General features: G+C 51.8%; 12 protein-coding genes across 12 annotated transcripts; 6 read left to right on the forward strand and 6 right to left on the reverse strand.

Moving 5' to 3' along the window:
* Positions 1-132: 132 nt before the first annotated feature.
* Positions 133-1,013, reverse strand: BDV17DRAFT_281742 (uncharacterized protein; the record flags this gene model as incomplete). The annotated part of the gene is made up of 4 exons (XM_073760078.1): positions 133-159; positions 203-376; positions 435-866; positions 945-1,013. 4 exons carry the CDS (start codon positions 1,011-1,013, stop codon positions 133-135), a joined length of 702 nt encoding a protein of 233 aa, XP_073615780.1.
* Positions 1,014-1,726: 713 nt separating this feature from the next.
* BDV17DRAFT_298411 (Zn(II)2Cys6 transcription factor) lies at positions 1,727-3,568 on the reverse strand (the record flags this gene model as incomplete). Its single annotated transcript, XM_073763686.1, has 4 exons — positions 3,066-3,568; positions 2,701-3,017; positions 2,516-2,643; positions 1,727-2,459 (listed from the first exon to the last, which is right to left on the reverse strand). Exons 1-4 carry the CDS (start codon positions 3,454-3,456, stop codon positions 1,727-1,729), a joined length of 1,569 nt encoding a protein of 522 aa, XP_073615781.1. The 5' UTR covers positions 3,457-3,568.
* Positions 3,569-3,890: 322 nt separating this feature from the next.
* Positions 3,891-5,532, forward strand: BDV17DRAFT_281744 (FAD-binding oxidoreductase; the record flags this gene model as incomplete). Its single annotated transcript, XM_073760079.1, has 3 exons — positions 3,891-4,004; positions 4,055-4,974; positions 5,028-5,532. 3 exons carry the CDS (start codon positions 3,891-3,893, stop codon positions 5,530-5,532), a joined length of 1,539 nt encoding a protein of 512 aa, XP_073615782.1.
* Positions 5,533-6,231: 699 nt separating this feature from the next.
* Positions 6,232-7,244, forward strand: BDV17DRAFT_86972 (uncharacterized protein). The gene has a single exon (XM_073765268.1). It carries the CDS (start codon positions 6,331-6,333, stop codon positions 7,186-7,188), a length of 858 nt encoding a protein of 285 aa, XP_073615783.1. The 5' UTR covers positions 6,232-6,330; the 3' UTR covers positions 7,189-7,244.
* A 2,166-nt stretch (positions 7,245-9,410) lies between these two features.
* BDV17DRAFT_86977 (uncharacterized protein) lies at positions 9,411-10,180 on the reverse strand. Its single transcript, XM_073765269.1, has 3 exons — positions 9,821-10,180; positions 9,593-9,739; positions 9,411-9,537 (listed from the first exon to the last, which is right to left on the reverse strand). Exons 1-3 carry the CDS (start codon positions 9,939-9,941, stop codon positions 9,458-9,460), a joined length of 348 nt encoding a protein of 115 aa, XP_073615784.1. The 5' UTR covers positions 9,942-10,180; the 3' UTR covers positions 9,411-9,457.
* Positions 10,181-11,249: 1,069 nt separating this feature from the next.
* Positions 11,250-13,003, reverse strand: BDV17DRAFT_263146 (zinc-binding alcohol dehydrogenase family protein). Its single transcript, XM_073757871.1, has one exon. It carries the CDS (start codon positions 12,531-12,533, stop codon positions 11,967-11,969), a length of 567 nt encoding a protein of 188 aa, XP_073615785.1. The 5' UTR covers positions 12,534-13,003; the 3' UTR covers positions 11,250-11,966.
* A 78-nt stretch (positions 13,004-13,081) lies between these two features.
* On the reverse strand, positions 13,082-14,376 carry BDV17DRAFT_263147 (HpcH/HpaI aldolase family protein). The gene is made up of 5 exons (XM_073757872.1): positions 14,143-14,376; positions 13,961-14,089; positions 13,687-13,909; positions 13,505-13,621; positions 13,082-13,434 (listed from the first exon to the last, which is right to left on the reverse strand). The coding sequence occupies exons 1-5, from the start codon at positions 14,329-14,331 to the stop codon at positions 13,280-13,282; spliced, it is 813 nt and encodes a 270-aa protein (XP_073615786.1). The 5' UTR covers positions 14,332-14,376; the 3' UTR covers positions 13,082-13,279.
* A 965-nt stretch (positions 14,377-15,341) lies between these two features.
* On the forward strand, positions 15,342-16,714 carry BDV17DRAFT_263149 (uncharacterized protein). The gene is made up of 3 exons (XM_073757873.1): positions 15,342-15,674; positions 15,733-15,878; positions 15,984-16,714. Exons 1-3 carry the CDS (start codon positions 15,552-15,554, stop codon positions 16,330-16,332), a joined length of 618 nt encoding a protein of 205 aa, XP_073615787.1. The 5' UTR covers positions 15,342-15,551; the 3' UTR covers positions 16,333-16,714.
* A 1,080-nt stretch (positions 16,715-17,794) lies between these two features.
* Positions 17,795-19,893, forward strand: BDV17DRAFT_298413 (putative MFS peptide transporter; the record flags this gene model as incomplete). The annotated part of the gene is made up of 6 exons (XM_073763687.1): positions 17,795-17,798; positions 17,898-18,383; positions 18,436-18,695; positions 18,748-19,347; positions 19,414-19,734; positions 19,798-19,893. 6 exons carry the CDS (start codon positions 17,795-17,797, stop codon positions 19,891-19,893), a joined length of 1,767 nt encoding a protein of 588 aa, XP_073615788.1.
* A 902-nt stretch (positions 19,894-20,795) lies between these two features.
* BDV17DRAFT_263153 (bZIP transcription factor) lies at positions 20,796-22,579 on the reverse strand. The gene is made up of 3 exons (XM_073757874.1): positions 22,268-22,579; positions 21,540-22,203; positions 20,796-21,475 (listed from the first exon to the last, which is right to left on the reverse strand). Exons 1-3 carry the CDS (start codon positions 22,386-22,388, stop codon positions 21,199-21,201), a joined length of 1,062 nt encoding a protein of 353 aa, XP_073615789.1. The 5' UTR covers positions 22,389-22,579; the 3' UTR covers positions 20,796-21,198.
* A 196-nt stretch (positions 22,580-22,775) lies between these two features.
* On the forward strand, positions 22,776-24,505 carry BDV17DRAFT_298414 (uncharacterized protein; the record flags this gene model as incomplete). The annotated part of the gene is made up of 1 exon (XM_073763688.1): positions 22,776-24,505. Exon 1 carries the CDS (start codon positions 23,492-23,494, stop codon positions 24,503-24,505), a length of 1,014 nt encoding a protein of 337 aa, XP_073615790.1. The 5' UTR covers positions 22,776-23,491.
* Positions 24,506-24,789: 284 nt separating this feature from the next.
* BDV17DRAFT_263158 (HAD family hydrolase) lies at positions 24,790-25,721 on the forward strand. The gene has a single exon (XM_073757875.1). The coding sequence runs from the start codon at positions 24,868-24,870 to the stop codon at positions 25,627-25,629; it is 762 nt and encodes a 253-aa protein (XP_073615791.1). The 5' UTR covers positions 24,790-24,867; the 3' UTR covers positions 25,630-25,721.
* The last annotated feature ends 951 nt before the right edge of the window (positions 25,722-26,672 follow it).

Below are 26,672 nucleotides of genomic sequence, written 5' to 3' on the forward strand. Positions count from 1 at the left end.
TGGGAGGAGTGGATGGGAAATTGTGATGAATTACGATGAAAGAATCAATATGTAGGTGGGAGGAGAGAACTCAGAGGGCAAGAGAGCAAGAGGGACGAAACTAGTCACGAAGCTCTTTGCGTTTCATTCTAGCTATACCACAGACTTGGCCCATAGCTCCTTCATCGAAACAGAGCAGCTGCTCCATGGATTGATCATTCACCGGGTCTGGGAGGCGGATTCCTCCCCAGCCACCAAAGAGAACATCATTATCGCGAGACGCTGAGCATTCCTGTAACTCATACCGACCCTGCAAAAGAGCATCTCTAATCCCACGTTGGTGGTCTCTAAAAGGGAATGTTGATGATGCCATCCCTGCAAGCAGATCGAAATGGAACTGGCGATGTTCATTATTTCACCTGGTCAGCAAACGATTGCTCTTTAAGGGCAGGCACATATTCGTACAGATAGTTGAAATAACATCCCAGGTGAAGCAATAACGTAGGGTCCTCACTGGGACCAGCCAACCAGCTTTCAATCAGGGCATCGAGTAAGCCTGACAATGGTGGAAACAACAACTTTGGGAGGGGTATCTGGTCCGTCACAGGCACACGCTCAAGAGGTGAGTCAGTCGCTAGAAGGGACCTCCAGTCTGATGCGAGAAGAAGGACAGTCTTTGTCTGCTGGTCGGGAGATATTAGCGGTCTTTGTGGAATTTTCACGACTGCATCTCCGATGCGATGAGGAGATTGCGTATCAACAATCCATCCAGCTTTGATAAGAGAGTTGGCAGCGGCGTCAATGTCTAAGACAAGTACATATAAATCAAAGTCTACCGTGGGAACCCCGTAGTGTACCAGGGCATCTTCAAACCAGATGATAGGGAACTCCAGTGTTCTCCAATATGAGGCAAGATTTGTATCTTATCTCTGGCCCATACGCAATGAGGCTTCAGGACTGCTCACTTTTTCTCTGACGAGAATGAAGGAGGGATGGTTGCAGGTCAGCCGAGTCGCGGGCGGGAGATTCTTCATACGAACAATGAGACCACATGATCTTTAGCTTATATGAGCTACGGAGGTATGGAGTGTCAGCCTAGGTGTCATTACTCGATATCAACCACTAATAATATCAAAGAATGAAGGTCTGGTTTCTCAATCTAGCTGCAAACGGTGGTTTAAATACACAGATAATAATCAGCAATCTAGCCGGAAACAGCAACTAGAAGAGACATAACTTTTGAACCGTGGAAATAGCAGAAAAATTCTGCATAAGTCTCAGCGAACAGACGTCGTCGTTCCGATATCCTGAATAGGCAGGTCTCACATACGACTAGCGGTCGACAACTGATAACTTAATATACTACTTAGCTACAAGCAAAAACTCAAGTACTATAAGCAGTTTGCTATAGAAGACCATGTTCATGATATTATTACTAAGTTTTAAAATAATAAAATACCCTTTGTTATAGTTTCTAGTTAGTCTCGCAGCTATGGAGCTCCTGTTAATATTGAGGTTGCGGCTGCCATTTTACCACCAATACATCTACTCCACGAACCTACTTTGTGCTGGGGGACACCACGGCCAACTTGTTTGAACTGACTTCGATTCCACGACGAATCTTCAAGGTGTTGAACTTGAGCAGCAGGTGATTTATACAGTCGGCTGTCCTACGGAATTCCCAGGGCATTCAATGGATGCATGGATCCCTGTGCAGGGTTGGTCACCCTTCTCGGAGTCAAGGTTACTACGGCAAATCCCGCCGATTAACAGTCCACTGCGTTGCAAGCGCATATGGCCGATCAAAGCACTCATCCCACGTCGTTTTCCCCGACGTCCAGTACCGCTCCAAAATCCCCCTCGCCATCAGAGGGACATACGAGCCCTGATTTTGCACGCTCCGGCCAAGGCTATTTCTAATAAATGCGCGCATGTCCATGGTATCGCAGCCAGCATCGATACCGAGCACGACGAGCGGCCAGAGAAGTGAGCCGCCGAAATAGTGCGCTTCGAGAGCTTTCAGGAGGAGAGCGTGTAGGAGTTTCCGATTTGCGCTCCGACAGAGGAGGAGGGCCGAAGAGTCAGGTAGAATGGATATACTCTGCAGAGAAGATATACAGTAGATTGTAACGGCCGCTTGCATGAGGCGAGCAAGTAGTGTCCATGAATCGATTTCGTCTTCTTTACCTGAATGTCGCGAATGAGACCATGTCTCAGCGTCGAAGGATGCAATCCGCGTAAGAACATCTTCTGCCTCGCTTGTGAGATCTTCATTGTGTGTTGTGTCTGGCAGTCGTATTGCTGCGTGGGCGCGGAGGTAATTGATCTTGACTACCGCTGCGAAAAGGGGCGTAGGGAAGGGATAGAAGGAGTAGAGCTTGTGGCCGTGAACGTCTAGAATTTTATCGAGCTCGGCTAACAGCGACGTGTTCATTATCAGCTCTGAGGCGGGGGTTGATGTGTCGCCAACCACGGTCACGCTTTGAGATGTCAGTCTATACTGATTAAATTAGAGAACGCAGGGTGGAAGTCATACTATGCGTAGCAAAGAAGGAGCGGCTCAACGCCCGGGCCAGACATTGCGCGGAGGCCGCCGCGGAGGGCTATGAGCTCTTGGATACCCTGGAGATGAAGGCGCCAGTGGGGGGACGCGCCTTGATGGGCCTGACAAAGGTAGGTTAATACATATATGTTTTTAGAACAAAGGACTGGAGAGCTTACATCGGCTAACAAGAGTGATAAAATCCCAGCAATGAGGACACTAATATTCTCCTTCCGACTATACTCAACGCTCATGGCTTCGTGAAGAGAGCGCAGGATCAGACCCCGAAAGTGATAGTATGTTGGTGCTAGAGCCTGCCGCAGCACCTCATCCTGACTGCTGTTCATGCGATGGTTTAACGCCACGCAGACTATGTCCAGTCGTACAAAATCTGGTCTCGCGATCCCCGCTTTGATGTGGGCTGGCTGAATTTTATACACGCCGGGATGATCGCGAAGCCTACTTCGGCTCAGGATGGGGTGCATGGCCGAATTGTCTATTCAGCGTTAATTAGGTGCCGATTTTCATGGTTGACCTTACTTACAGTATCCAATCGCGTCTAGGCAAGCATCCTCGTTGGTCTTGAAGGGTGAGGGAGCTATACTAAGCTCATGACTATTATTGGGCTTCTGCTTCGGTAATGAAGAAGATGGAATACTTGTGGAAGATGAGACAGACGATGTAGACGATGTAGATGCAGGAGATGGCGAAAGACCTTTCTGTTGAGGTCTCTGTTCAGCCTTCTTGCTCTTCCGTGTCTTGGACTTGACCCTCCCAGGTTCCATCCAGTTGAGCCTCAAGGGCTTCTTGTCCCCATAACCAGGACATAGGGCACCATTGGCAACACATCGCTTGCACTGGGGCTCCGTAAAGTCACAGACTAATGAGCGCCGGAGACATTCCCAGCAGTGGCGTTTTCGGTCGTCAGTCTTCATGGTGTAATTCCCTCCCCGCGGCTTGTTGGCAATTAATCAGTTTGGTGCTGACGGAAAGGGCTTGGCTATAAATATATCCCATCCAGGACATAACAAAATCCAGCTGAAAGACTGCAGCTGGAGAAGAGGGGCAATACGCGTATCAATTTGGGGACTAATGCTGGGGCTGAGCTGTGACGTCGTGCCCACTGATCGTCGCTGATTGACACGCTTGGCATGGTGTTTATCTACAAACGGTAAAGTGCCTAATAATCTTTACGAACACTGGATCAGGTAGAGCATCGAGATGAGAGCTATAAGAAGGGTCGAACAGGGTCAACTTGGTGGGCATCAATTATAAGGCTGGCTACTCAATATTATTTTCTTGTCTGGTCTCGGTCCGACTCGCAAATCCTTGTTCATCCTAAAAGACATTCAGAGTATATATATAAGCAATGCGACGACTTTTGCCTCCGAGCCTGATAGCCCCAATTCTTTTATCATGTGGTATAACTGCAAATGCCACAGCTTGGACAAATGTTACCGCGACGGGCACCGGCTACCCTCCTGTAATTCTTCGCCCACTCATGCTCCTTACTCATCAGCTAACGACAAATAGTGCGACGCCCTCATTGAAGCAGGTCTCGGTCATCGGGTCCTCTCCGCAACGGATTCAAGATACGCTCCACGAATTGAGTCTTACTGGGCGCTCAACACACGTCGCTACTCATACTGCATCATTCAACCACATAGTGCCGACGAAGTCTCGACGGCCGTAACCACGCTCCTCGAAGTCGACGGCGGTGCAGGCGACTGGCACATTGCTGTCCGTGCAGGCGGCCACAATCTCGGATCCTCGAACAATATCGAGCAAGGTGTTACAATCGACCTGAAGTACCTCAACCAGACTACGTACGATGCCGCGAGCAACACCGCGTCTCTAGGGCCAGGCGCCAAGTGGCAGGACGTTTATGCTGAGCTGCACAAGCACGGAGTAATCACGACAGGTGGTCGTGACGGCGATGTCGGTGTTGGCGGATTTCTTCTCGGCGGTGGGTCGACTTACTTTATGGGCCAGCAGGGATTCGGATGCGACTCGGTCAGGAACTTCGAGGTTGTCCTTGCCAATGGCGTCATCGTCAACGCCAACAAGAATGAGCACGCTGATTTATGGCGAGCTCTCAAGGGCGGCGGATTCAACTTTGGTATCGTCACGCGGTATGACATGGAGGCTTTTCCGGATAAGAAGATAGCCAGGGGGCAGCGGGCCATGTCCGCGAACTATACCTCTCGCTTCGTTGATGCGGTCGTGGCCTTTACGGATAACCAGCAGAAACATGATGATGAAGCCCTAGTCGCCATCCTTGCGCACGTAGAGGGGGAGGATATCCTTGCAACAATCGAAGTTAATATCGACGGCGTCGAGAACAGTACCGGGTTTGACAAGTTCAGCCAGATCCCCCAGACCTCGCCATTTACCCAGAAGGTGCAATCCCTGTACGAGGCAGCTCTGGAATCGAGGCTGGATGGTGGTTCATGGTATGACAGCTTTCAGCTTTCAGCATTGCATGGCGTATTCTGACCATGGCCAGGGCTCTCCAAACAACCCTCACCTTCAAGAACGACAAGAGAGTACTCAACCACGCGGCAGAAGCACATAAACGCTTTGCACAGTCTCTGCAGCGGGACATTGGAAGTAAAACCTTCTTCAGCATAATCTTCTTTCAGCCCCTCCCCTCCTACTTCGCCGAGATATCCGCTCGCAAGGGCGGGAACATGTTCGCGGAAAATTTAAGAGACGAAAACGCCATCCTCTGGACAGCCGGCGTATTCGTGTACACGAACCAGTCTGATTTCGCGATTGCGTCGGCGCGGATGCATGAGATGGTTAAGGAGTTGGAGGTCTATTCTCAGGCGACCGGGACAGATAATCAGCTTGTTTATCTGAATTATGCGGGCTTCTCGCAGGATCCACTGGGGAGTTATCCGGCTGAGAGTGTGCAGCATATGAAGAGCGTTGCGGAGAGGTATGACCCTGAGGGGAAGTTCCAGACCAGGTTCCCTGGAGGGTCTAAGATATCTCGTGTGCAAGAATAGGTAGGTACCGAAGTTGTCAAGTCGACAAGATGTTTAAAACGGTTTGGATGTTCCCCGTATGATATAGCTTAAGTCCCGCTTTGGAATGATGGAAGCTTCAGCTCAGGTTGAACGTGCCTATTCCGTTGTTATATCACTCGAGCTTGCTCCAGGAGCCAAGTCTTACAGTAAGTAGAAAGGAAGAGTTTCTCTCACTGTATGGAAAGTGTAACACCACTATATGGCTGCAACTATGAAGACAAATACCGGGGGGCGGCGAGTTAGGGCTAATTACGCACGTGTTTTCATTGGAATATAATGTGACCCATCAACAAATACGAGCTCCTGGAGTTCGCCCATCTCTCTATAATAGATTATCTTTTTTTAGACTTGCAGGAACAGCAACTCTTGTAATGAACGCAATGATTGGCGAATGTGTGGCGAGCACGCCATCCCGTAGTCTTGCGCTAAGCAGCGTATCCTCCATTTGACTGGCCGGATATGTCCAAAGTATACAATATCCATAGCATTCATTGTATATAGATTGTGAGCAGAGGAAATTGTCCATGCCAAACGCCCCCCCTTCCCTGGTAGTCGAACGGATCAAGCACAATGTAACGCATAAACTTTAGTTGTACATAACGCACGTGACAGGATTTATGCCTGATGTAACCCCGCGGTCTTCTCCAGTCACACTCCTACAGATGATTCCACGATACTCCTGACACTCCATGTGAGATGAATAACATCTTTCACAGTAAGTCCCATTGACAGCAAAAGCAAAATCCCTACAGCAAATCCACAAACAATTCGCCCACCATGTCTTCGGAACCCACCTCATCCACCCCCGCCCTCAACTTCTACGACATCGAAATGCGCCCCCCAATCGAAGAAACGGCCTGCTCTCCTAACCCAACCAAGACTCGCCTGGCTTTGAACTTCAAGAACATCCCATACAAAACCACCTGGGTTGCGCTGCCCTCCGTCCCCGACCTCCGCCAGTCCCTCGGCATCCCCGCAGGCCGCAAGTTCGCCGACGGAACAGACTTCCATACACTGCCTATCATCCACGATCCCTCTACAAAAACATACGTCGGAGACTCCCTCGATATCGCAATCTACCTTGACCAGACGTACCCCTCTGAAGGCGTGGCTTTGTTCCCCGCCCAACCGCCGCAATTAAACTATACATTCCAAGACGTGTTCGGGATCCTCATACCTCTTTCGGATATGAGCGAGGAAGCGAAACAGGAGAAATACGTTGCGTATGCGGAGTTCAATAGGCATGTTGATGCGGCCTTCACGACTCATACTCTGCTTGCGGTCCAAAGAATGCCGTTCCACCCTGCTACGGAGAAATTATCCAAGGCGGAGTTCTGCCGGCGGGCGGGTAAGACTTCTTGGGATGAGTTTATGATTTCTGATGAAGTTAGGGCGCAGCTGAAGAGCTCGTTCAAAGGGACATTGGGAGAGTTGGCGAAGGTGTTTACTAGGAATACTAGTGGCCCGTTTGTTCTGGGGGGTAGGGCTTGCTATGCGGATCTTATCGTGGGTGGTTGGTTGAGGATGTTTAACGTCTGTTTACCAGAAGATGAGTGGGAAGAGCTTAAGTCGTGGCATGGGGGAGTATTTGGGCAGTTGTGGGATGCATTGCAGGAATATATGAGTATCAAATAGCCAACTTAACCACCTACTACACCCAAGACACGAATCTCAACGCCGTACATGGAAAATGAACCTCCCATGATAAGATCAATCTCTCCCTTCCAGCTTAGTCACCTCCATAATCCCGCTCCTTCTCAACTAAAGAGACCAGATTTAATTTTCGGCTTCATACTCCCCCAAAGCTATCTCAACCCGCTCGTGAAGCTCATACATCTCAAACGCGAAATCCGGATTCGCAAACCTCCCACGCTGCCGAGCAAGAATAGTGTTTAACCTCTCCTTCTCCAAATGCCGAATTGCAAGGTCATTAGTGTCTCTGGCTTTCCCCGCTGGGCGGATTTTGTGCGTGGCTGTTAATCGCTTCTCGAGTTTGACGTACAGAGGCTCCCACTGTGGCCAGCGGCGGAAATAATTCCCTGTTCATAGGGTCAGTGTGAATGAGGGGTTTATAAAGATGCCAGCTTGCTTTCGGAGGTCGAAGAAGAATTGTCCTATTTCGCGGGCGCATGTATCTGTTAAACCTGGTGTGGTTGTGTCACTTATATTCGCGAGGCCGATCTCGAAGTGCAGGGACAGATTCTTTAGCTTTCTGAAGGACGCTGCTAGTTTGACAAACAGGTCGGAGGACTAGTAATTTCTGTTAACAAGGGCTGTCGCCAAAATAGTTGACGGAGTGAAGGGAAATGGAAGGGACCATCTTACCATATTTTCGTCGCCTTCGTTTAATCTTAACCTTGAGTGTCGTCAGATTAGGGCACTGCCTCTCCAGACAGTCAATCTCGTCCACGGTCAAGAGCCTCCGCTGTACGCCCTTTGCCGCAGATTCATCCTCTGCAAACACAGAGCTGTCAGGTTTCTATGCTGTTCTATGCTGCGCAATTACTTCAATGGGGCCTAGAACCCCCTTCAACTCCAATGCCGTCAATGTATCAAAAGACCCGAGTAGCTGCTCAAGACCGATCGGATATCCACTCCTTCCATCAGGGTAGCAGAAGACCTTGAGCGTAGTAAGACTCGTCGCATACCCAGCGATTCATCTTAGCAGCCCATGCGAGTCCTGCGGTCCAACCGTAAGAGATCTTGATTTTGACCAGTCGAGTCCATCCCGCCAGTGCATGCACCCAGTCATCATCTGTCATCGGGTACCCGTTTACAACAAGTTCTTCCAGCGGGAACTTCTCGGCGCCGGTCAGCTAGGAGTTGACGATTGGGAACTGCGGCGTCTTGATGACGTACCCTCCATAACCCCCAGACAGAGAGAGTGAGAAAGGACGCAGGTTAGGACAGCTAAATAACAGTGCTTGCACGGTAGCCATCCACTCATTCGGCCCGTCGCGCTCGTGATACGGGTTCACAGAGACCTTCAGGTTTGAAACGCAAGGGGTTTCCGGATCGTGAAGGGAAGCGGCGCGTAGTCGTTTATCGAGAGTCTGAGACTCAGCTCCGGCTTCAGACGACGCCTATTCTCGCAGATTGTACTGACAATATGGTCGGACACAAGCTTGGAATCGTCGCGCGTTACCCTGCACAAATTGGAAAGGCGGGCAAGTAGGTTCGACAGGCGATTATCGCGTCGAAGGTGCTCCAGGACTTGCTGGTCTGTACCAAAAATAGATGGCCATAGACGAGTACCTCCTGCACGAGGTTTCGAAGACCCTCATTTGCCATGGCTTTGTTGTTTTGCAGAGTGCAATTTGGACCGTAACTCAAAAAACCAGAGCCTCAGGTGGGGTAATGAAAATATATAGCATCGGACCTGCGCTAAAGAAATATTACTAATCTTCTCAAAGGGCTTTTTTTTTGGCGCTGGAGTAGTATTCTACCTAGCCGTAGGGGGCTTTGCCAGTTATCCGTTGAGCCTCAGGCAGATGATGAATTGTTGTGGTTCTTGATTTGCTCCCAGCGCTCATAATTGCCCTAATCTTGAACCAGTGCCAACGCATTTAGGCTCTTGGGCGCCAAAGTCCGGCGATGTGAGGCTCTTTGTTTTCGTTTGGCCTTAGAGAGGCAGCAGCTTTCCTTACACCAATGAACAGAAGGCAGCCGTCCGTGAGTTCGGCTCTCCGAGTAACTCTTAAATATCGCTCACTAGCTATTTCAGGTATCCGCCATGCAGCCCCTGGAGTATGGATCGTTGTTGCGGGCCATTGTATACTTGACGAAGCGAGGACGATAAACGGACGATGAAGGATTCGCAGGGGAAGCGAGACCTTTATATACAGGGCCTGGGGCTCTAGCTGTTTTGATCTATATTCCCTATGACTCTATGATCCAAATCTCCTCAACTATATTGAAACCCATCACCCATCCCGTCGCGAGCGTGGTCTATGTCTATGCGGAATGAGCCCCCACGCGAAATGGCTTCATGATCAGCACTATGACGCAACCCGAAATCAAACGGCGATGACGGACATACTACTGGTAATAACGTGGTTGAACTGGATCCATCCTCTTTCAAGATCGTCAGAGTCGCCCTTTGGTGATGGTTGTCCCGATAGGTTTACGCTGTTCTCAGACGGTGTCAGGGGAAGATATCCCGCGGTTGGCAAATGCAATGGTGACCCTATCCGATCAGACATGGAATATCGTCAGCTGTGCGCAGGGCCCTATGTCTATAGTACCTATAGCGGATAAGATAACCTACCTAGCCACATGTTCCTCGTTCTTCGGTAGAACCTAGTGAACGCGCAGAGTGCGAGTACGAATGACGGGATTGTGATCAGCATTGTAATGAGTGAGATGATTTCCTCGATTGACCAGGTCATCTTGTGTTGTGTTATGAGAGGACTGCCGACGCACGCGGACAACAGTCGCTTGAGAGAGAAAAGTCTCGCTATAACGTGATGCTGAAAATGAGATGCGAGAGGAAAGGTCAGACAGGCTTGGGTGACTGGGTTGATATAAGATTGCCGGCACCCCAGTAGATCTCTGACAAGGACGACCGTAAGCGGCCGAAAAGAAAAGGAAAGGGAAATTTTCTAACACAACACCGCCTCGGCACGGCCCGTTCGTTATATATCATAAGTAAGGCTGTTCGTTTTTTGCTTTTATCCCCACATTTGCCCAGGTTGTGATCGCTGAGCTCGGGAGTCTGGACTGATGGGCCATCAAGTTCTGGACTCTGACTACGATTAGTTTGTTTTGGTCTGGGCCAAGCAACAGTTGAACAAACCTTCCAAGGGTCCGTGCTAGTCGGGAAATTGTCAACATCAGACCTACCTCAGCCTTGCTGCTCTCTAGCAGCCGAGAATATTGGGACTGCCCAGAAAATGTGGCTATGCCTACGGGACCCGAGCAACTTGTTGATTGAGCGAGGACATTGGTCTTCAGAGATAGTGTGAGCTGTGCCAGTTACATTGAGAGACTAAATGAGCTAGACTCGCTCGCTTCCTACTGACGTCGTTTGCGTTCGGTCGGGCAGGCCCATTCACGCCTCGTGAGTGGAGCAATTCACCAAACGCTCTCGAAGTATCGAGCGCCCCACGGAAGACATAGAAGAAGGGAAAAGCAATAAACGGCCCATTTCGACCATCAGCAGGAAAATATCGGTGAAGATCATACCGGTGACGGGAGCCAAGACTCATTGCGAAGGTACATACCTTAAGAGTACCATTCAAAGGCCGAAAGAAGAATCATTGATGACGGTCTCAGGCTCCCAGCCTCAAATGTTCGAGCCTCAGCGTCACAGGGGCAGTGGCGCTCGCGACGAACATCACACAGAGTATTCTCTTGATCCTATCGGCCCGCTTGCCACGTGGGAGAGTCTGACGTGGGGGCCTGGACCGTGGTTCTAGACTTGAGTCTAGTTCTTCCCCAATGTTCTGGCCCTTTGAATGTCATGCAGGCTCATGGTTTCTTATGCGAGGCTTACTCTGTACATGACGGTATCTGACCAGGGAAATGATCCTTTCAATTTGCCTTGCCAGCTTCCAGAACCTTTGGAAAGGGCCTTTCTTGGTGTATGTTGAAGCCGAGCCTGACCTCTGATGTACATTCCCAAATACCCAGAAGAAGCGGTCAGCAACCAAGAGATTATCCTGTTGGTTTCAAGATCTGGGGACCCTTGAAAGCATCGCGACCTTTACCATTCCTGTCGACCGGTCTCTTCCAGGCTTGGGTTTTGTCATTATCGCTAGTGATCGGGCTCAAGTGCCTTGGGGATGCGGGATGATAACCATCTGACAGCCGACTTGCCTTCAACGGGCGCGAGCCTACAGCTCTGGCTTGGGTAGTTTGCATTCTACGCTTCCAGCAAGCATCTAATGGCTCATCTGGGATTCACTATCGACATGTATCAGATCTACACGCAATGACTCCATGGTACAGGATGGTTGCTTGACCTATTCGCAGAACAATAGAGCACGATGAGGGCCCCAGGGGATCTAAAGACTAATTCGTCACAACAAATTTCTCTCGCCGAAACTCCTTCTTCCACAGATCCAGGGCGTCCTGAATCCCCTCCAGGCCCCTGGTGGGCGCAACCTCCGGTGCCGGCGCCACCTTAATTATTGCCAGCCTCCAAGGCACCCAGGAATGTCCGCAAAATCCTCCAGGCCTCGAACCGTCATTTTCGCTTCGACCCCCTCGGGCGCATCACCCGGCATAACAGGGTTAGATGAGGCGACGAAAAGCTTCTGCTTAGACTTGTGCGAGACTTGACAAGCCGCGGCGACACTCCCCGCCGCCAGATAGATTCCAGCACAGGTTCCCTTGTCTAGCCCGGCAGTCAGATTGTCGGTAACGGACTCGCTGTTGTAATCGAAGACTTTGTCTGCGTCGAGGTCTTTGACTCATTCGGTATTGCGGAGGGAGCACGTCGTCACGACCTCGTAGCCAGCGATCTTTGCAAGCTGGATGGCATTACTGCCTACCGCGGAGCTACCTCCCCAGATCAGGACGGACTGGCCAGTCGCGACAGGCTCAAGGGAGGGCATTCGCAGAACCAAAAAGGCGTTGGAAAACAAAGCGAACGAGGTCGACACGCACAGCGGGAACACAGCCACCTGGGCGAAGGAGAGGGTCTCGGGAATCTTGGCCATCGGCGAGTCGCTCAAGGCCACGTACTCCTGGAAGCCATTGTTGGAGGAGAATACGAAGACGCGGTCGCCAATGTGGAATTTGGCCGCTGCTGCTGTCCCGACTGCCTCGACGGTGCCGGCAACGTCTTGGCCCAGGATCACTGGGTATATGATAATGGGGAGCTTCTTATCCTGAAGCATGGCGTCGCACAGATTGATTGCCCATGCATGGACCTTGATCAACACCTTGTTGTCCTCGATCTCCGTGGGGATAGGACTCTCCCGGATGACCTCAGGTACGCCAACGGTATCCTGCCAGATGGAGCGGTTCACAGCCATGTTGGGCTCGAGGGTATACGACAGATAGACTAGGAGGGGGATGCATGAAGATAATGCGTGGTGTGCCAATTATGAGACGGTTCAGGCGTTTGTTCTCTTGTAGGCCATACACCAGACGGAGCTGGCGGAGGTAAGGCAGCAAGCAAGACATCCACGTCCTAGCTAACCTGTCTGACGGAGGTCGGATATTACATCTTGTTGTCGCATTTTGGGCCTCTATCTGCGTCTAGCCTCTTTATTTGTCAAGGAGAGCGGAGGAACCGGGCTGTATAAACTCGGGTGATCAACGAAGTGGCGATGCTTATCTTCGGAGGGTGATCCGTCTCCTTGTTGTCCCAGCCTGTGGTTTTACTCTCCAATCACTACTCCGTACCATTCTTCACCAATGCTACTCAGCCAGGACCATGTCACCCCCAGCAGCGGCCGCGCCGTTGCGGATGATTGGTTTCGATATAGCTGAGGAGCTTTAGAGATATAGAGTTTATTATCGATCGCGCTCAACGCCATCATAACGCCCTAGAGGCACCTACACATTTATGTGAAGAACCAATAACTTCATCTTTTGATAGCCGTCTCTATGCAGCTTAAGATAGTCTGCGTCCTATGCTGTCTGCTAGCATGTAGGGAATAGCCCTCCCCCCCCGCGAGAGTCCGCTTGACTTCTGGCAGGATTTGATTTGTTTACATTAAGATACATCTTCATCCTAGGATGCTTAAACTCATGCTCATGCCCGTAAGGTAGTCAATCAGTATCCATCACGAGGCTTTCCCCCCTCGGCCTGACCACTCGCGACGCCGAGCTCACGCAGCATGCCGCTACCCAGTACACCGACGTCGGTGACGATCGAGACCATGTCGAAGCCTTGTTGGATGCGTCTCTGTGCGTCTGAACCATCGCTGCCTGTGTGGTGTTAGTATACATTCCGGTTGCCAAGGGAGCCCGAAGTCCTTGGGGCGAAGAGGGGCCTTACAGAAAATAGCAGCTGTCTTTCCCGCTGCCTTGGCAGCCTTCAAGATGCGCTGGATAGCAGCTTCGTGCTCCTCTCCACCACGCTGAACGCCGATCTGTTTCGCGAGATCGAAGGGGCCTATCACCGTACCAATTAGCCATCCATCCAGTGACGGACAACCTCATCCGACGTCCGACACTCACCGATCAACACCCCATCCAACCCCGGCACCGCAGCAATCTTCTCAACACTCGCAAGACCAGGCTTCGATTCAATCTGCACAAATACCACGGTATCCTTATCCGCCTCGGAGTCGTACTTTGCGGCAGGAACTTCGGGGAATGCATGGAGCGCGAACATAGGCCCGTATCCGCGCGACCCTTGCGGTGGGTATTTGCAGTAGCTGACGATTTTGGCGGCGTCCTCCTACAGCATGTGTCAGAAACGTGCTTTCTAATAGGATCTCGGATTATGTACCTCCGAATGACACATAGGCGTAAGAATCCCATGCGCACCGGCATCAAGAGCCCGCTTGATCATCCACTCCTCGCCCCAGGGGACGCGGACGATCGGGCTTGCGCCTTCGGAGGCGATGGCGTTGTTCAACTAAAGGAAATTAACTCCACTTCTCACAGCGGAAATCAGAAACAAGAGCTGACCTCATAGTAATCCTTATCCGAAATCAACCCATGCTCCGCATCGACAAGAACCCAGCTGAATCTGTTTTCGTGCTGTGCTGTTGAGCGGAGGATGGTCTTTGCGACGCCAGCGCCGGGGAGGGTCAGCCAGAAGCCGTAGGCGGTCTTTGTGGTTTTGAGGGCGGATTTGATTGCTGTGTTGAGAGCCATGGTTCTGTCACTGGATGTTTACTTGTAGAACGTGGAGAAGTGAAGTTGGAAGTCAGTGAGATGACAGAAGAAGGCGGGGTGGTGGTGGTTTTCCCCACAATAGTCCCCCTCGGTCGCTCGGTCTTTCTCCGATTGTTCTCGGCACATTTTACCCCGAACGAGGGAGTACTGTCCGAGCTCGGAATCATGCATATTCTGTACGCTGAGGGATACTGCCATTCTCAAGGCAAAGATAGTACAGCCAGCGATAAAAGATCTATCCAGTTGTATCTACTTCGCTTCGTCTATACAAACAGTCAGACCGACCGAGCACTTCTACCGTGAGACGTCAGTCACCCTCCCCCCAATCTAGAGTCTCGCCAGGATTATTTGTGCAGCCATCTTCGAGGTTGTTATATGTTACGCTTGGACAAGGGAACGGAAATGACATACATGGTTTACTCAAGTCATTCAGGCCTGACCCAGCAACTGTACCCTCAAGACTCGTAAGGTCACAGCCTTGGGCAACACCCCAGATTAGATCAGCTTGTCCGTCAAGCAACCTTCAGCCTAGTGTACAAAGTACATTATCTTCTCACTTAGACAACCATTTGCGTCGTTTGGCTCTCCACGTGCTCTCGAGCGCCTCGAGACGGAGGAGAAAAGGGGACGTTCCTGGCCAGGGACGATTCTAGGGGGAACAGAATACTATCCTACTATGGCTCCGATGACCTCTACAGGGAGGCATCGATACGAATACAGATGTCACGACTCGGCAAGCAATAGCCTGCAGAGTACAAAGTATGGCGTGACGCTTGTCATGCGGCTGACAGGAGCATACGCCGAAGCTCCTCCAGGGTCAAGGACTGCAGCAAGGCCCAGACTCCATTCAGCGGAACCTTCCGACCAGGGCTAGAACAAAAAGGATCAGGCTGACTCGCCTCAGCAAATCAGGTTTCCTGGAGTCCCTAGCTTGATGGATCTCTTTATAAGGAAAAGATAGCACAGCCAATGAGATCTGCTAATTTATCCGCAAATTTTCCACGGACTTGGCGAGCCCCTGAAATCTATCGATTGCCACGATTTTCGCAACTTTATCGAGAGTTCGTCATTCCCCGGTTCCGTCCCTGTTCCATTATTTTTCTTTGTCTTGTCTGTCTTGTTTTTGCTTTGCTTTGCTTTTCTTGTCCATTGTCTATGACTCTCTTTTCTCCGTCACTCATTCCCTCACTCAGTTCACAATGATCTCCAAACTTCTCCTCCTCCCAGCGCTTGCATCGCTCGCGTGCGCCGAGAACTATGTCACCTCCCTCATCTACCCCCAGCCCGACTCAGTCGCCAATTTTGAAGCCTCCGTAGACGGTGTACGTACCACCAACTTGACCTGTTAACCACCAGGTTCTAACGCAGCCCTAAACTCAGAATGCCGAAACAACAACCTACGTCCTCAGCTGCCCCTCCAACAAAATCTGCCTCCAATCCGGCTATGAGGGAGATCCGAAGGAGGAAACGCTCATCTACTCCGGTGACCGCGTCACCATGATTGTGCCGTATAGTGATACGGATATGTAAGTGACTCATCTATGCGACTGCGGTTGCGGTTCAACCGAATAAAAGAAACTCCTTCGTCCTGAGGGGCTCGGCTCGCTGGGTTTGCTAATTTGCCTATCTAGCAAAATGACCCTAGAATGTTCCGTTGACGGCACGACCAGCGCACTGTGCACCCTTGAAGACGCCGGGCGCAAGTCGACCGCGCCGTTGAGTAGGCTTGTCATTACGCCGGTTACTGTTACTGCGGGAACGATTACGGGTGGGAGTGAGCCCACTTCGACGTCTTCCTCTTCGTCTGAGTCTGCGTCGTCGGGGAGCTCGGGAAGTGCGCAGCCTGAAGCTACAGAGTCTGCCGGTGGTGATGGCGAGGGTGAGGATGTGACGCCGACTGGAGGCGTGGCGAGGGTTACTGGGGTCGCGGGGACGGTTGTTGGTGGTTTGGCGGCGGCTTTGATTGGGGCTGCGTTCTGAGTTTGATCTTGCATGAGCCGCGATTTGGGGGTTCAGTCAATAGTAGAAATTCAGTTGCGTCTTTTACTTCGCTAATACCTGGTTTAATCAAGGACAAGTGCAGTCAGTGCCTTGTTCAATCATGTGTGGGTGGCCAGCCTTTATACGTACAGTCAACCAACTACCATCTCACCTTGATGCACTATCATTCCATCCTTTATGGCAAAAGCGCTTGCCACTCCCAAGTATACCCAATTGATCAGCATCAACAATAAATAAATGCTTATCATCGGGATTTACGCACCACCAGCACCGTCAAGACTCGAGGCCCACACCAGAGGGACGCGAGTCGCGAGAGTATTGAACTCAGCACTTGCCAGGGCAGTGGCAGCGAGGGGCAAAAGGACGCATCCGCTCGCTTCGGAGTAAGCTGTGTGTTTGACCTCAGGACCGTGGTCTCGGAAGGAATAGATAACGATAGCATGAGGATGGTTCACAGCGAGACCTGAATCCTGGCGCCATGGCGGGCTGAACCGCCTCGCCAAGATAAGGCCACGAACCAATCGTAGGTATTCAATGGTGAAAGAGTGTTTTCCTGAGCGTAGGTGTCTTGAGACTTCACTGGTTGACAGTTATTGCTGTTACATTTGGACTTGCACCCCGCATTTGCCTCCTCGTGGATGTGTATATAGGACATATGGATCCATCTACCCAACGCGGCGCTGGAAAATTCCAACAGGAGTTTGGCTGAACTTGATCCTTTGTTAAAGCTCCCCCATCATACCCGTAGACTCCTTGACTTCTGATGTTTGAACCATCGAGCCCTCGTAGTTGGGACGACCTCGGAGGGAAAATAATATATATTTAAGCGATCCGGGCCAAAGGGACAACAACTGTCAGCAAAGAGGGGAAAACAACAATAACCTCACAAAGTTCGACGGGGCCACTACCATTACCCCAATAATTCCAGGACACCTAAATTGTAAATAGACTCTCGTATCATCTTCCCGACTCTTGGTCTCGTGGGCGTGGGCCACGGATACCGGCACTCTGGCAGAGACACGGAGTTTACGCTCAAACAAGATGCAACCTCCGCGACCGAGACACCACACGAGCGCGCGCCCAAATGAGCTAAAAGAAGCTAAGCAGGGCAAGCCTGGAGCTAAGAATGCCTAGGGTGCTTGATTGGGGCAAGGCGAGTCTTGACTGCGACGGTGGCGCTAGCAATCTCATTTGGCGATGGCGTGATAGGCCACTCTCTTATCTTCCACCAGGCCTTCTTTGGCTTCCACGACGGGGTACCGTTACATCTTACGTACGAGGAGATAGCACGCAATTGTTGTGTATGATGATAAGAGACAGAATGGAATTGAAAAAGCATTTAAGGAGTCTGAGGTGTCGACGATCGTTGCCATCTACCTACTCAGTCCTTTTCACGACCGGCCTGCGAAACTGTCCCCCGTGAAGAGGTGCCTGAGTCACGATGGGTATGTTCCTCGACTCAAGTTAAGGGCAATGCGAGACTAACATGACATCCAGCTTCGCATGAACCCAACGAGAAACAGGCTGCCGTCCCGGCCGTCGAGGACGTCGTGCCCTCAATGACTACGACGAGCCCACAGAAGAAGAACTCGAAACCCTCCGCCGCGTTCCTGGCAACCTCCCAATCGTGGCATACCTAATCTGCATCGTCGAGTTCTCCGAGCGCGCCTCCTATCTCGGTGTAACAGGTCTGATCTCCAACTTCGTCAACCGCCCCATGCCCGCGGGCGGCAATGGATATGGAGCCCCAGCAGCGGGCACTCAGGATACAGCGGGCGCCCTGGGCATGGGCACCGTCAAGGCCAATGCTGTCAACCAGTCGTTTAGTATGCTTGCATATGCTTTGCCCATGTTCTTTGGTTACCTGTCCGATGCGCATACCGGTCGCTTTAAGATGATCTGCTATGGAGTTCTGGTTTTTGGGATCGCGCATATTCTTATGACTGGGGCGACTGCCCCGACCTTGCTTGCGAATGGGGGTGCGAAGGCGCCGTATTTTATTTCGCTTTATATGCTTTCTGTTGGTGCTGGTATGTGTCCACCTCGACTTCTTCACTCCGAATGATTGCTAACGATTGATAGCAATGTTCAAGCCTAATGTCTCGCCCCTCCTCCTCGACCAGATGCCCAGGGACAAGGCCAAGATTAAGACACTCAAGTCCGGCGAAAGGGTCATCGTCGACCCTGAGGCGACATCCGAGCGCGCCATGCTATGGTTCTACCTGCTCATCAACATCGGCGGCTTCATGCAGGTCGCGACCTCCTACACCGAGAAGTACGTCGGCTGGTGGTTGTCATTCTTTCTACCGCTAGTCCTGTATCTTCCTCTCCCCGCCCTCCTAGTACGTACCCCTCCTATCGGAGAACTACAAATATCAGTACTAACTCTCCCAGTTCTGGCTCCGCAAACGCCTAATCCTCCACCCCCCTGGCGGCAGCGACCTCCCCAATGTGGTGCGCGTGCTCAAAATCTGCCTAAGGGGAAAAGGCATCCTGCGTATCGGCCGGCACGGCTTCTGGGACGCCGCAAAACCATCCGTCATTGCAGCAAAAGGCCAAAACATCCCAACGCGCTGGAACGACCAATTCGTCGAAGACGTCCGTCGCACCTTCCAAGCAACGGGAATCTTCTGCTTCTTCCCGATCCAATACATCAACGATAACGGTCTCGGCAGCGCCGCTAGCTTTCTGTCGACGATGCTAAAGACAGATGGTGTGCCGAATGATCTGATTTCAAACTTCAACCCGCTGAGTATTATCATCTTTGCGCCGATTCTGAATTACGGCTTGTATCCGCTGCTTCGACGGTTTCATATTCATTATGGGCCTGTGGCGAGAATTACCACGGGGTTGTTTTTGAGTTCCCTGGCGGGCGTTGGTTATACGGTGCTGAATTATTATGCGTATAAGCTGGGTCCGTGTGGGGAGTTTGGGTCGAGTGAGACTTGTGTGGATGAGGAGGGAAATGCGCTTGTTGCGCCGATTACTATTTGGGTTTGTCCCGTCCCACCAATCCCATACCCTCTCATGACAACATTGAACTAACAGAGTATTGCATAGTGGATCGGAATCCCCTACGCCATCGGCGGAATCTCCGAGTTGTTCGTCAACGTCCCCGCCTACGGAATTGCGTACTCCCGGGCGCCCAAGAACATGCGCGGCCTCGTCTCCGCAATTAACCTGCTTAACACGGCGTTCGCGTACGCGATTGGACTGGCCTGTTCGTCTGTGATCAAAGACCCCTATCTTACGTGGGATTTGGGCGGGCCTTCGATTGCGGGGGGGATTTTGACGGTTGTTTTCTATATGACGTTTAGGCATATTGATAAGGAGGAGTTTAGGCTTACGGAGAATATGGAGGGGGAGGAAACTGAGGAGGGGGTTAAAGAGGGGAAGGCCTTGGGTGATAAGGCGGATTATCTGCTGACTCTTGAGGGGACGAAGAATGTTGTTGGGGAGAATTCATTGAATCATTCGACGAACCCGCCTGCTGCGAGGATCGCGGAGAATGAGGAGTTTGGGATTTCGCCGAAGCAGTGAGCTTCGGTACCTCTCTGCCTGTCAGATGAACCAACTCGGGCTCGGACTCGGACTCGGACTCGGCTGGAGGAGATGTCTTTGTATGTAAAGGTGTAAATAGGTAGTCCTGGGCCAGTCTCATGATAATGTAATTACTGAAGAACGAATACATAACATGATAACATCAAGAAGGCAAAGCCAGTCCCTGCGTACATCATCATGGCCGATGCTTGGAAAGCCATGTATGTGCATTTCAATGCCGATGGCTGAGAATCGGGCAAGCTGTTTACAGCGCAAGGACCTCTTAGCAGTCCCAGGAAAGCACCCAAGTGATGATATCAATGTGTAGAAAGTGAAGGACCTAAAGCAAGTCTGTAGTACTTGGGCGATAGGAAAGGTCGACGAGGGCGATTGATGCCTGGGGGAAGAGTAACTTCCGAGTTGCCGAGGGGGTGGGAAGATGGTTACCCAGAGCAATGAGCGTGCCGAGAATGATTGGGGCCAACTGGTTTAAGGGCAATACCAGGAAGCTAGGAAAACGTGCGCCCCCATTTGTCTCCTGTTTAGTTAACTATTCATCGAGGAGAGGCATGTGTAAATCATGGCGCAGAACAATCGAATATTGATCGAGTCTTCGGCACAGTGTGCGGCAAATATAGACAGAACGTGAAAAAGAACATAAAAAATTAAAGTAAGCCATTTATAACTCTATCGTTTATGGTATGCTTTGGCTTATGCTATGTACATATATCTGTAAAGTATTACCCATTCCCCCTTCCCACATGCAACTACCCAATACAACGCCAGAACCCCAGTCCAGTCCAGTCCAGTCCAGTCCAGCCAGGACATAATCATGTCAGAACATCTCCCAAGATTACTCCCAAAGATCCCCACCCCCCTCCCCCTCCCCATCAAGCAAAATCCTCCACTTCTCCCAAAACCACCTCGCAACCTCCCAACTCCTCAAATCCCAGGGCTGGCCCGTCCCACCATTGTCAAAAACCTCCCTCCGAACCCCCTTACAAACAAGCCCCCCCTGAATAATATCCTTTTTCAACTCAACCATGTCCACAAGGCCAGGCATCGTCGCACTCATGATAATGGCGCGCGAGCGCAGCCCCGCGAGCGGGATGAGGTCGAAGAGCGGGTGGTGCTGGATTAAGATCTGCGGGAGTGTAGGTCTCAGATGGGTAGGTATGAATGGGTTGCGTGCAATAACGGCTCCAAGGAGGGATTTTGGGTCTATTGCGGCCGAGGCGACGGGTTGGTAGAAGGGGGATTCGAGCGACATGCAATTCATGCTGAAGAATTGGTCCACGGACATTCCTAGTGCTGTGGCGTTTTGCATTGTCCCGGTGAGGAAGAAGGTAGCCAGGGGGGTGAGGTGGTTTGATCGGAGGGAGGGTAAGGTGTCGGTGGCGGGTGGACTTGGATTGTTGGGCTTGGGCTTGGTAGCGGACTGAGTTGGATTTGTTGTTGGAGGTTCGGGTGTATGTTTGGGTAGAGCGCGAGGTTGGTGCTGTCGTTTTGTTGCAGGTCGGGATGTAGATTTAGCCGGTCTGGGTGGAGTTGCGGTTGCGTTTGCGAATGGAGATGTAGATGTCTGCTCGGAATGGTGTGAGCTGGCGGATGGTGCTGGTTGGGGCTTGGGCAGGGTTGGTACAGACGGTACATCAGATGAAGAGTGAGGTATAGGTGGGTTGTTCAGAGAGTAGTTGGCGTCGGCATGTATGTTGCTGCTGCTGCTGCTGCTGCCGCTGCCGTCATGCTGAAAAGACAATAGAAGCGACTCGTCAACGTGTCCAAGAAAGCCATCTATACTCGAAACATGCGAATCGAGGTCGGACCCTGACTGCGGGAAGAACTTCAACCCCGTTAACAACGGGTCAATCTCCGTAGTAGGACCCTCCATACTGTCCATATCCACCAACCCCGGAAACGACTGCGGCTCAGGCACACCAATCGACCCGTCCCCAATCGATCCATCCGGGGTCGCGAGATTCGATCCCGGCAGCGGAACAGACAGTGGGTCAGCTGTCAGATTCAGATTCAGATTCAGATTTAGATTGACAGCGGCAGCTGCAGCTGTGAGATTAAGGTCCTGGGGCTGACCGTTGGCAAGCGGAGAGATAATCTCAGATTGAGAATCACCCTCCACCACGCCCACACCCTGAATAGGAAATGTCCACGACGGAGGGGGGATGGGGATGTACGCATCCGTCCATTTCCCCACAGGCGGCTGTGGCCGCAGTTCATGATAGGCGCTCGAGCTGCGACTGTCCTGTTCGTGGGCTTCTTTGAGCGCGCGTAGCCGCTCCTTCTGTCGCAACCCTGTTTTGTGTCAATGACATTTTCGGACGTTGACCGAGGCTAGGACAAGGATCGATTAACTCACGGTAGGCGCGCTGGGCCTCCCTGTTCTGGATCTTGCGAGCCTCGGTGATCACCCGCTTCTTGGGCTTCTTCTCAGGGTTTGGAGTCGGCGCAGCTTGATTCATCATGATAATGGCCGGCATATAGATGGCTTACTCTGTGAGACCTCTGATTCTGAGAGTAATAATGATGAGGAGGAACGAGACTGCAGGCGGCTGACAGTGCACTCTAGTATCAGCAAAATGGCCCCCTCGGCGACCCCGTGAGGGCTAAACTGTCCTGGGCCTAGGAATTTGTCATTTTGCAGATCGACTACTGCAATTACCCAGCTGCTCTCAGTCTTTTCCGTCCTCCGCCATGGTCGTTACAAGGTGTTGAATTTTGCAAAACATACTGCAATTTTTGCAACTGGCTTACTTTTCCTCGCCCAATCAGCGCCCTCAAAACTGTAAGCCAGCTTTGTCAGAAGGTTTGTTTCGAGCAACTTCTATTCTCAGGTTCTCAGCTGCCTTCTCGTTATGGTATCCTCGGAATTAAGCTTGACCTATTCCCATATCTCCTGACAGGGCCATAATGGCATTATTGCCCTTGCATTCTGTAAGAATCTAGGACATGTGGGGTTTAGCTGCAGTACTGTCCAACTTTAACTGACTCGTGTCATGCAGCACCTCTCATCTGCAGCGCAGTACGTATCGGAGAACCTTACCCACGTCACAGCATCCCTACTCATCGAACGTCTACCTCACCTTATCGCTGTAACTCCCACGGGTTGAGCGCTGTCATGCATTTTTTGGTACAACGAGAACGGCAAATCCGTGCGCTCTGTTACAATTAGCTCTGGCAAAGACTCTTGCCCAGGTCCTTGGAAACCTCGCGCCAAGTGATGGTGTAACGTAGAGCCTATCGAGATCAAGATATTCAGACCCTACCAACCGCTCAAAGTTTGCTACTCTGCCCGCCAAGAACTCGTATCCTAGATTGAGATCGCATTCTGGTTGATGTGAGCCCGCTTGAATCCCTATCTACGCCTGCGGACTTCTAGGCGCCGGTCGGTGGCTTAACTCCGTGAGCATCAGGCTGTGAGGGCTTCAAGGTTATATAAAGCCCTATCAAGCCCCATCAATCGTAGCGAAACACCATCAAGCAAAGCAATTGCAGTGCATCGCTTCGGATCCGCCTCCAAAAAGCCATCAAGAATCGCCCTTATTCACTTTGCTCGTCGCACCCGCAATCCCCCAACAACAAAATGTCTAGGACTCCAAAGAAAACAATCGCCATAATCGGTGCAACAGGTCTCCAAGGCTCCTCCGTCGCAGAGGCCTTCCTCGCTCTACCAAACTGGACCGTTCGCGCAATAACCCGCAACCCCTTTTCACCCTCCGCTCAGCAACTCGCCAGCGCAGGATGCGAAGTCGTCCCAGGCGATCTCAACTCCATCGAGTCCCTAGAAGCAGCATTCACCGGCGCGCACGCCATCTTCTCAAATACCGACTTCTGGGGCCCGTACACCTCTGATCCCGATCGCGACAGCGAGAGAGCATTCAACACTGAAGTCCAGCACGGGAAGAATGCTGCGATCGCTGCGTCGCGGGTCCCGACGCTCGAGAGGTTCGTGTATAGTGCTCTCGCGTCGATGAATAAGGGATCTGGTGGGAAATATGCGCGGTCGCTGCACTGCGAGTCGAAGGCTGCGGTGGTGGACTATATTGAGAACGAACAGGCCGAGTTAGCGAAGAAGACCTCATTCATCTATCTCGGCGCGTACGCGACGAATCCGCTCCTCGCGCCGCGGTTCGATCCGCAGAGTGAGGTGTATAAGTTCACCGTCCAGGTGCATGGTTCGTGCCGCATGCCCATTATCGATACGGGCGCTTCAACGGGTGGGTTTGTTCGTGAGCTTGCGATCTCCGAACCCGCGGGCACGAAACTCCTCGCCCATGATAGAGACAGTTTCGTCTCCATGGATGAAGTCGTGCAAATCTGGACCCGTGTGACGGGTGGGGAGGCGGTGCTGGAGACAGTCTCCATTGATGACATTTATGCTGCGACGGGCGTGCCGATTGAGGCGCTGGAGGCTCCGCGGGCTATCGAGGAGTTTGGGTACATGGCGGGAGTGGAGAAGTACATTCTTCCTGGGGATCTGCGGGTGGAGGTTAAGACGAGGTCGTTTGAGGAGTGGTTGGCGGCGAGTGATTGGAGGGGGTTGAGGGCGAAGAGTGAGGCTGAGTTGAAGAGCATCAAGGGTTCCAACTCCAAGTAGAGAGGAGACCTTTCTTTCTGATAGATCAATGTATCGTGGATGCATCGTTTTATCTAGCTGTCCCTGTGAAAGAGAACGTAATAAAAACTCAGTCTGTTTTGCAAATGCCAAAGCGTTGCCAATGGTATGAGCTATACTCCCTAGGGTAAGCAACCCCCACCACCCTCGGCGTTTCGATGACTCATTTGTGGGTCAGTCTATATAGAAAGTACAAATGATAGCTCCAAGGCCATCTTAGTGTGTCCCGTCCATCAGATAGCAAAAGAACCGTTCCAAAGTCTTCCCGTCAACTTGCATCACAGTCTCAGATCCCCAACAAACTCGATCCCAATTCCCTCCACAGTCCAGTCCACACACACACAATGACAATATCCACCGCAAATCCAACCGTTCAGCGGTTCAAAACCATCCAATGGGTGGCATTCGATCTCGACGACACGATCCACGAGTTTCGCTCCGCCTCAAGCGCGGCTTCCCAGGCTGTCTTTGATCGCGTTCGCCAACATACTAGCATTCCAGTCGAGACATTGCAAACCGACTACCGCGCTATCCTGGCAACGCACACCGCGAATGCCTTCTCCGACGGGAAGACATCAACAGAGTACAGGCGCGACCGGTTCGAGGCTCTCCTTCGGGGAAGAGATATCGAGGCCTCCGAGGAAAGTCTGCAGAGCCTTCTTACCGTTTACAAGAGTTCGCTAGCTGCTTCACTGAAACTAAGGCCCGGCGCGTTAGAGACGATCCAGGCCCTGAAGAGGCTAAACAAGTCAATCCTCGTCATAACAGAAGGCCCGCGAGACGCGCAAGAGTGGACACTCGAACGGCTGGGCTTGTCGCCGTACGTGGATATCCTTGTTACGTCGAATGAGGTCGGCAGGACTAAAGCTGATGGGCTGGTCGGCGAGGCCATTCGAGACGCTGGGCTCGATCCGAAAGAGGGAATTTACATGGGGGACAACAGAGAGCGGGACGTTCTGCCTGCGATCGCGCGGGGGATTGAGGCCGTCCACTATGATGAGGGTCTGAGGGAGCTAGAGTACAAAGTTAGTACCGATGGGTATATTTCGGTTAATAGCTGGCCTGCGCTGGCTCGGTTATTCGGCCTGTTCGATCTTCACACCTAAGTCTTCGGTCCCGACCCCTTTCCCCGTACCTCGTACTTTCTATCACGTCCATAGTTGGCCTACGTAGGTCACCGTTCAAAGCCCCAGCTGCCAATCTCGATAAATATGGCCCCCAACCTAAGCCTCCTAAGCCTAAACCTGATCGTCAAGCTTCATTTCTAGCCCCGGTCTAAACCCTCTAGCACAGCCCGGGGCAGTGGCCGGTGCAACAGATTAACCAATCACGGTTCCACCCCATTCACCGGAGTCAGACGGCAGAGCGCTAAGCTCCAACGACCGCGGCTCAGCGTCCGGAGGCCGTACCGGAGCTGGAGATGGAGATGCAGCTGGACTCGGGGCCTGCGATGCCGTCACCCGTGTCCCGTAGGCTGGAGCACGGCAGCTAGCACAGTAGCACCGTCCACCGTCTCCAGTGTGATGCCTCAATACAGTTTAGGGCGTGAAGGCACGCTTCAAGGCCCACCGGTACCGGGCCAGAACTCGGGATCAACATCTCTGTAACTTTCAGACTCCCCGGAGGCCGACGGTAACGGGTGAGGCTCGTCGGGAACTTACGGAGTATGGAGTGGAAGAAAACCAGTAGGCCAGTCGACTTGACTTCTTCAGGAGTATGGTGACATGGTTAGGCGTCCAACTGCTATTATCAGGATGCAGTCCAGCCTCGCTGGCGTACACGTCAATGCCTAGGCACTGCAGCCTTGTCAGGGGTGGATTCAAAGTAGGGTAAGTTATGGCGGCTTGGAGATTGGTTTCACCTTGTTCAGACCCCAATCGGCCTCCTGCCATTCTCCAAGCCGTCGCCAATGATGCTAAGCATCCGGCCTCAATGTAACCGTAGCTCAGTTGGCAATATCAGGTTGCGGCATTTACCAGAAGAGGTAGGCTATGGATGTATTTGCATTGAATCTGTTGGATGCTACGTTGCCATTGATGAATTGGGTCTGTCATTGAGCCTATTGTGTTGGCATGGGCTCCCTGGAGGAGGTTAGGGAGTTTTCTTCCTACTCACTAATGCATACCCCTATCTGGAGTGAGCCAGAGGA

The sequence above is a fragment of the Aspergillus undulatus genome (assembly GCF_047715775.1).
Source record: "Aspergillus undulatus strain CBS 261.88 unplaced genomic scaffold BDV17scaffold_23, whole genome shotgun sequence".
In the NCBI taxonomy this organism is placed as follows: domain Eukaryota; kingdom Fungi; phylum Ascomycota; class Eurotiomycetes; order Eurotiales; family Aspergillaceae; genus Aspergillus; species Aspergillus undulatus.

Excerpts from the sequence above, each read along its gene's own strand:
- BDV17DRAFT_86977 (XM_073765269.1), bottom strand. The coding sequence starts at position 9,941 with ATGACCTGGTCAATCGAGGAAATCATCTCACTCATTACAATGCTGATC. Across the intron at positions 9,740-9,820 it reads AACGAGGAACATGTGGCTAG|GGTCACCATTGCATTTGCCA; the intron begins GTAGGTTATCTT and ends CTGATCGGATAG. Across the intron at positions 9,538-9,592 it reads CAACCACGTTATTACCAGTA|CCATTTCGCGTGGGGGCTCA; the intron begins GTATGTCCGTCA and ends CTGATCATGAAG.
- BDV17DRAFT_263147 (XM_073757872.1), bottom strand. The coding sequence starts at position 14,331 with ATGGCTCTCAACACAGCAATCAAATCCGCCCTCAAAACCACAAAGACC. Across the intron at positions 13,910-13,960 it reads CGCCTATGTGTCATTCGGAG|GAGGACGCCGCCAAAATCGT; the intron begins GTACATAATCCG and ends CACATGCTGTAG. Across the intron at positions 13,435-13,504 it reads AAAGACAGCTGCTATTTTCT|GCAGCGATGGTTCAGACGCA; the intron begins GTAAGGCCCCTC and ends AACACCACACAG.
- BDV17DRAFT_86972 (XM_073765268.1), top strand. The coding sequence starts at position 6,331 with ATGTCTTCGGAACCCACCTCATCCACCCCCGCCCTCAACTTCTACGAC.
- BDV17DRAFT_263146 (XM_073757871.1), bottom strand. The coding sequence starts at position 12,533 with ATGGCTGTGAACCGCTCCATCTGGCAGGATACCGTTGGCGTACCTGAG.
- BDV17DRAFT_263158 (XM_073757875.1), top strand. The coding sequence starts at position 24,868 with ATGACAATATCCACCGCAAATCCAACCGTTCAGCGGTTCAAAACCATC.
- BDV17DRAFT_263153 (XM_073757874.1), bottom strand. The coding sequence starts at position 22,388 with ATGCCGGCCATTATCATGATGAATCAAGCTGCGCCGACTCCAAACCCT. Across the intron at positions 22,204-22,267 it reads GGAGGCCCAGCGCGCCTACC|GGTTGCGACAGAAGGAGCGG; the intron begins GTGAGTTAATCG and ends GACACAAAACAG. Across the intron at positions 21,476-21,539 it reads CACTCTTCATCTGATGTACC|ACATCTACATCTCCATTCGC; the intron begins GTCTGTACCAAC and ends CATTCCGAGCAG.
- BDV17DRAFT_263149 (XM_073757873.1), top strand. The coding sequence starts at position 15,552 with ATGATCTCCAAACTTCTCCTCCTCCCAGCGCTTGCATCGCTCGCGTGC. Across the intron at positions 15,675-15,732 it reads TTGAAGCCTCCGTAGACGGT|AATGCCGAAACAACAACCTA; the intron begins GTACGTACCACC and ends CCCTAAACTCAG. Across the intron at positions 15,879-15,983 it reads CCGTATAGTGATACGGATAT|CAAAATGACCCTAGAATGTT; the intron begins GTAAGTGACTCA and ends TTGCCTATCTAG.